The 7,817-nt window shown below is 41.9% G+C and overlaps 1 protein-coding gene across 3 annotated transcripts in view; it reads right to left on the bottom strand.

Annotated features, from left to right (window-relative positions):
* LOC146970318 (collagen alpha-1(XI) chain-like) overlaps window positions 1–7,513 on the bottom strand; it is an 86,028-nt gene extending 78,515 nt beyond the window's left edge. For 2 of the 3 annotated variants that reach the window (XM_085805281.1, XM_085805280.1), the window contains exons 1-2: window positions 7,162–7,513; window positions 480–644 (exon numbers count right to left, since the gene is read on the bottom strand). In XM_085805281.1, coding sequence (XP_085661407.1) covers window positions 480–644; window positions 7,162–7,276 — 280 coding nt within the window. In that variant the 5' untranslated portion in view covers window positions 7,277–7,513. The remainder of the gene's footprint in view (window positions 1–479; window positions 645–7,161) is intronic. The other variant, XM_085805279.1, reaches the window with a different exon arrangement.
* Between the last annotated feature and the right edge of the window lie 304 nt (window positions 7,514–7,817).

The following is a 7,817-nucleotide window of genomic DNA, read 5'->3' on the forward strand; positions in this document are numbered from 1 at the left end:
AGACTCTTTGTCTTGTTTAAAAGCCGGGGTGGCTTGTTTTATTGTGAGGTCGTGTCAGTGTTCCTGAGTAAAAGCTGCATCAGCAAGGTTTTAAACAAAAACATACCCAATTTCCTCACAAAATATAGCGACATCCCCCATCTCTGAGATCCTGCAATTTCCCAAAAATGTACTCAAATGGGACTCAGATGTCAGAGGAAAAGTGTTTATTGTAAGTTCTCTACTTCCAAGAAGTTGACAGAGGCAATAAAATAAAAATGCTAACTATCTCCTGAACAGCCTGGCTATATCTTCAAGAAGATTCTGCATTCAGCAACATTTCAACTTTATCCTTTTGTGATTGTGATTTTGGTGTTGTTCTCTGGTGTGTGCAGTGTAATGAAATTTGAATTTCTGTGAGATCGACTCTTTAATGTCTGTGTTTAATGTGAGCATCTTTGCTTAACTTTACTGTAGATGCTAGTAGTCGGTGTGGTTACCTGGGAAGAGCTGTTTGGTTGGAGCGCTGATCTGAGCCTGTTTTCCAACTCTGTAAGCTATGTCGGGTTTGGATCCTCTTCGGACTGTGCAGAAGCCTGTTGTTTTCCGTACTCCTTCAGGAGAGCTCTTGAAGTCTAGCACCTTCAGTACATCCACTGGTTCCGCTGTGGAGGCAGGATAAAGAAATGATTAACCCAGTCACACACGGGCAAAATTACATTACATTTGTACAGCAAAAAGTTTTGGGGGGAATACATTGTGGACTGTATTTGGGCAAAGGGAGTTTCTTTTTTGTTTTTTTGAGGGTTTAAAAAAAAAAAAAAAAACTTTATAAGAGTAGATTGTTCTAAGATTCCTCCATTACTGTATGTTGCATTCAAGTGCAGTGAAGTAATTCAAAAAAACAACCTCCCTAATCAGAAATTGGCTGTTTAAAGTCCACAGTCAACGGCTAAATGTACAAGTTAATCCTCAGTCTGCTGAAAACCAAGGGTGAGTAAATCATATATGCCATCATGTATATACCGCTTCTATATAAACTAATTTATTAGACGTTAAACTCAATGAAAGATCATGAATATGTACAAAATTCAGATATAAAGGTTACAAAATGAAGATGATGTAATACAAAATGCCTTTTTAAAACAAGTGTACATGTTGTAAAATCCAAATGTAATCTTACAATATGCTGTAAACATATTTCTTTAGTTCACAGAAACCCTAATAGGACCTGGCATTTTGATGATAAGTCAACATTTACACCCATTACTCCCCTTGCCTGTTCAGAGACTGTTGGCCAAGTCTGTCAGTTCAACCAGTTGTTCGTTTATGAGCTGCCTTGGCAGAGGAGCAGTAAAAATGTTAGGAACCATTCAGCAGGCATAATTGGACCCCTCCTCACCTCCACTGCCCCCCCACTCAATAGCCCAAAGCTACTGCATCTATGGGATGATAAAACTCATTGCTGCTGATCACTGGGTCTTTGGAATAAGGAGAACACAGAGGGGGGCAACTTTACAAGCTGCTTAACACTACTAGACTCTTTTCTATCAATGGACCTCTAACTCAGGGGTGAAACTACTGTGCAGTACAGTCATAAACACTGCTGCTCACGTTGTCCCCCTCCCATAATTGTCTAAACCTGAGACAACCCCCCCCACCCCCACCCCCCCATCCCATTTCTGTAGCTGATTTAGCTTTTAAACCCTTATCACTCCCATTCCCTGAGGCACATCATCAGTTACAGTGCGATTATAGGGAATTTAAAATGCCTAACAGGGTATGATTTAAGGCGAGAGTATAAACAGGAGCGTTGATGTACAGTGTAACGTCATTTGTGATTTAATGCATGTCTGCCTCTGGCTGCTTTTGCATTATAATATACAGTAAGAGGGGCCATTAATTCAGGGTCATTATGGGCGCTGTGGTGGATGCAGCAGGGAAAGTACATAGAAACCTACTCATGAGAAAAGAGCAGGTTTGGATAAATTGTTTGTTTCTGGCTTTTGCTCAGTGACTGAAACAAAGTGGCTCTTAAATTATTACATGTCCAAACTTGGCAGTGTCAACTCAAGTAATCCTTTTCATTATGAAATAACACACTTGCACATACAGTATTGCGATGATCTCTGTGTCTGAAAAAGTATTCCAGAGTTGATGAAAAGTTGATCTGAAGCTGATGCTAGCTCAAGGTGAGGGTTAAAAGCTGAGTGGTCTGTGAGTCTAACAACACAGTTGGTGCAGCTCACTCTCATGCGCACCCCAACTGATAGGTAAAGGTACATACTGAGAAACTATGGATTTGTGATGACCAGTCCAACTATGGCACAAGAGAGAGGTAAAGGGGAGGAGGGACCAAAGAGTAGATTCCTTACTTTTTATAAGCATGGACTAAGCCAAATTTATAATATTTCTGGACCATATTTCATCAATTTCTTGTTTTATAACATGTCAACATACACACACATGTCACTTAGTATATATAAGCATGGCTGATTTATCAGTCTAGGTTTTAGGTATTTGAAACCCTGATCTTTAAAACAAGTAAGTAACATTAAGCACAAGCTCTGGTGAACAAAAGTTACAGTTGTAGGAAAATGTGTAATCCTCAAATTTAGTTTAGTATGACAGTAGTACCAGCAGAGAAAATATAAACTAGATAGACAACAATATACCCTAAACGTTTAAGTTTAAATTAGCCTCTAACATACTCATCATACCAGACCAAATAAGGAGAAGTCAACAAAGCCCTTTGGTGTAGTGAAATGAGTTCATATGATTACTTAGGAATTCAACTTGAAGAATATGTCCTGCTTTGATTAAGCATCTATTATTAAAATCTGGATTAATTGCTTCATATGGAGGACTCTCAAAATACAATATCTGGCTTTTGAATTGATAATAATTCCATGATATTTACTCAACACATGACATATCAAAGTATTCTGGCCACGATTGTTGTAAAATATATGGCCGACTGATTTAGTGAGTTTCACCACAATGCAATAACTTCTCTGCTGCTGTACTGTGTGAATATGCTAAGAACAAAGACTTTAAGACCACACATCAGTACAAACAGTATGTATTGGCCTGATGCAGAGTTTGATCCTTAAACTGCCCAGAAACTCTTCTGCCCAACTCAAAAGAGAATATCAAAAGCCAGCAGTGGATCAGAGGTCCAGTGCAGACAATAAAAAGACTAACAGTTAATTTTTCCACTCCAAACCAAACTCGGTGCAACCCAAAGTAGTAAAAGCTACTTGTACTAACTGTTACAAAAAAAACCACAGCAACCAGCACAGCCTTGTCCAGACATCACATTACTCATTTGCCTCGACAGTGAGTCAAGAGGCGGGACGAGTCCTCTTCAAAAGGCCCAGCAATGATAAACAATGTCTGAACGGTCAACTTAAAACCCCGCTGGGACGATAAGGCCTCTCAGGAATGGCAGATAACAGGCTTAATGTGAAAATCTCCCTAGAAATAAAAATGCGGATTCATGTGTTTGATACCGGCAGGAAAACACTGTGGGAAAATTATTCAAAGGGATCAGACAGAGGATTTTCTTGAAGTCCAAATCGCAGGAAATCTCTCCATCAGCCTTATAATACTCCATTAAACTGCATGAAGCAGGAGGGAAACTTAAGTCCAGAGACACAGACTAACCAACAAAGTTTAGACTGGTGGTGAGAACAGCATTTGAGGGAGTATGATGAAAAGGAGTGTTATAAACTTTTTACCGCGTCAATGAAGGAACCATATGTTCTTTCAATTCACATGAAGAAACCCAAACAGTGTTTGTCTGAACTTTTCTGAAGTCGCTCTGCTCTTCACATTTCAACATCAATCAAGTATCGGCCAAAAGCAATTTCATCATAAAATACACACAATATACTTTTGCATTTTTCCATTTTTCCAAGTCATGTGGCACGTGAGGCCATGAAATGCTGATTGTGCGGTTCCCATTCACTTTTTGGTGACCAGGAGGGGGTCTAATGGGTGGAGCTACAAGTCCACATGCTGAACCCATTATGGCACTGGCACCACTCCCCAACGCTCCCCCCTTACTAAAACATACATGAGACTAAACTCAGAAGGCCCCATCCCTGTAGCTACCTCTCCTCTGAGCAGCAAAATAACAGCTTGAGCGGTGGATCAGACACGTTTGATTCAAGCACACGCTCTAGAATCAATCAGTCACATGACGCCACAGTTCATGAATTTAAACAGTTTGAAAGTTGAAGCATCTAAAAAGGAAAGAAAAGAAAAAGAAAGGTATGATCAAGCAGATCTGAACGTCTTTTTCTTTTGATTGCTGTTAACTTCAGTTTCTTCTCTTTGACTGACACTGAGAAAGGGAGCAGCTCAACAGACAACGGGGTTCGTTTTGTCCTGGAGACTACCAGGCTGACTCAAAGGCAGAACAAAACACAAATGTGAAGCATCATACGCCAACTTTTAAACCTCACACCAAATGCCTCATAAAAAGGAAAATAGTCTGTGGCTCTTCTGAATATTGTCCCAAGTAAAGAGCTACTGGTTCTTGAAAAAGGGGGGAAAAAAAGAAAGAAAGCTTGGACTAAAGGTCTCTTTGTGAGTTTGAGAATGCCTTTCTGCATTACTGCATACCTCAAGGCCTCATATATTCCAGATGTGCAGAATTGGCCTGGACCGACCCCCCCTCCCCTCCCCTCCCTTCCCCCTCCAACCACCACCACCACCACCACCACCATCACACACACCCGCCCGCCCGCCCACCCGCACCCCCGTCTCTGCAGCCCCTCTCCTCCCACAACCATCGCCTCACAGAAGCCCTGAAAAACAGGCAATATCCCAAAACCATTAAAGACCCCAAATGAGTAGGCAGAGCGTTATAAGAGCTTTTCAGTCTCGCAGGAGTTTGAACCGGCATGCTATAGCTACCCCCCGAACACATCCTGAGAGAGAGACTCCCACATCCCTCCTCCCTTAAAAAGAAATAAAACATATTCTAATGATAAGGATGAAAACCCACAAGAGAGAGGAGACAGCTCTCTCGTGTTAGAGGTACCATCACAGTGAGTCCCAGACTCTCCACAGTCTTGTCTGAGGGGGTAATTCGTCAGCCTCTCTGATTTTTAATGACACATCTTCCTGACTGCTGTCGGGGACTTGTGATATACTATCTGCCATGTTAACAAGCTACTAGCATGACAAAGGAGAGTGATTTCCCCTGAGGTGGTGAAGCATGTAGCGACAGGAGAAAACCTCTGTTAAAATCATTAGAGCAATTTCACCAGCAGACCCCTAGCACATTAAAATACCATTTTCAGCTGAATGGACTAAATCTACAGCAACACCCACCCCACCCCCTATAACTCATGAGTGAGCCATGCAGTTTAATTTTGAAGTTTAGATTTGTGATTAACTTTTAAATCTGTGACATTCTGACTTAATGCCTCTGTGGCTCTGTGGTCGTGCAGCAGCATCTCGGGACTCGGGATGTCTTGTCGTCTTCTTGGGTCTTTTTCGTGTCACTGCCATCTACTGAGAGTTGGCAGCAAAGGCAGCAATTACAATACACTGGAAAGCCTGTAAATGTTTGCTAGCACATCATGCAATTATGGTTAGTTTAAATATCAGTCAGAGTGAGGAAAGATGTGCGACGGGCTAGCCATACTACTGTGGTATTCGCTTTGATGAGCTACTCATTTTTTTTTTTTTTTGGGGGGGGGGGTCTGTGCAATTTGCCCTCTGCTGAGTGATATGAATCAAATGACATACAATGGGTGATGATGGTCCAACATGGGGTGGGACTTCAGACAGTTAATGTCTAGACAGGATACAATACATTACACTAATGACCTACTATTATATATCAGCCTCCAATACGGTTTTTCATATTCATTTAAAAAATGACTTAATTTCTGCCACTATCATGGCTCCGATACAAAAAAGGCAAATCTTCAAAAGGCTGCCATGATGTCAAAACCCACAAATATTGAAGCAACAGGCATCCAAACCAACACACACAACTTTGACCCACAAACTCACAGATTTGTCCTGGCTCAGGCCACACAGTACAGTATGGATGCCTCTGTGACTTCACAGACAAAGGGAATATAAAAGAACGTAGTTAATGTGACCCACATATGTGTTTTAAAAAGGAGAGGAAAATACTCCATTTTTTTTCTTTTTTTCCATCAACGCCCCTTCTTGGACTCAGTGGGAGCCCAGATAATGTGGAAAGATGGTGATCCTCAGGCCAGAGTATGAATTTCACTATGTTGTGTATTCAGCACAAAACCTATATATTTTTTCTCAATTAAACTGAGCTGGTGGAAACTCTGTTGAGTATAAGTGTGATTTCAACTGGCAGTTTATCAGATTAAAAAAAGAAAAGAAAAGAAACAAAACCTTGTAGCAATTTTATGCCTTTTTAAAAAAAAAATCTGATTATTAAGCTCCTACTCCCCACTGATGTTTTGGAAAAGTTAATGTACTATCTGTGACTGCTGGTTACATCACTGGTGGTGGTGCGTAAAAGTTATGTGTAAAACCTTAATGATTTCCAGGAGGGCTCATCAAATGATGAAGTGGGATGTAAATACACAGAGGATGATTTTCTGTGATCATTTCAGCAAAAAGTGTCGATCACACCAGCTTCTTGCCTACTCATCATCTTTTAACACACTTTTTTTTTTTTTTTTGAGGTGGTACAAAGAAAACAAACACACACTGTGGGTCCTCTCCCTGCCGAGTCGACCACACCTGGAAGGCAGACTTTACCTACTTAGAGGGATCTTGGAGACACTCACATCCGTGTCCACAAAAAAAACTGTATATTTATCACAACCAACACAATCTGAACAAAACTTTGAGATCAGGAAACGACTTTCCTGACAATTCCTCGACAAACTGCGGTGCTATCGAGGCAACTTTAAAAGTTGAAACATCAATCATCTAAATTGGTGTCAATCAACATCAAAATTACCACGTCAATAAAACATCTTTATAAAATCTGATTAGCATATCAAAAAAAAAAGTGAACAAACTGAGTCTGGATGCCTGAAGGAGTTAATTGGATTAAAAGTTGACAGCGACCCTCAGGCTGCAGACCTGTGGGCTGAGTGCCAGCCTCCAGGTCGGGATGCCCCGGAGTTGCCACATGTGACTGTGAGTTGTGTGCACCAAGTTTCTTACCTGCTCTGACATTGGCGGCTTGTAGAATTAAAATTAATGTAACCAATGCGGTTAGCGTTGAGTCCCATAGCCACCTTTTCGTTTTCCACCTGGTGCTCCACCTTTGCATCTCCATGGTGAGCGCCCGCAGCGGTTACACAAAACGGGCGACTTTTAACAAAATTCGGTCCCTTCCACAAATCCACAAAAAACCAGACAGAGAGAGAGAGTGTGTGCTTATATTACAGCGCCATGTGTGAAGATAGAAAGATGCCAATCACAGCCAGACTGGGCCCTTCGGATCCGCTCCCCCTTAAGCCCAGCGCTCAGACTGATGGTGAAGGGGCTCTCATGAAAAAAAAAAGAGAAGCGCACGGCACTCCGTTCCCGGGGAGTTGTTGCGCACCGTCAGGAGGCTGGACAAACGCCGCAAATAGTGAACCTGAACCGCCAGCAAGATACTGACACTGGAAAATCCTCCGCTCATCAAATCACCAGCCGGGAAAGTTGTCTCAGGTCCCGCCCCCATGCATGTGCCGAGGAAGAAGTCAGAGCAGCAGCATCAAGCGGAGCATCACTACATCCCACAGCAGCAGCCTAATTACAGGACAGGACACGGTGCAGTACAGGCTATCCCAGATGGGTGCAAGTTCTCTCTGAAACACTCCACTTTATCA

The sequence above is a fragment of the Trachurus japonicus genome, chromosome 17, assembly GCF_045865225.1.
Source record: "Trachurus japonicus isolate A0001 chromosome 17, Traja_1.0".
NCBI lineage: Eukaryota > Metazoa > Chordata > Actinopteri > Carangiformes > Carangidae > Trachurus > Trachurus japonicus.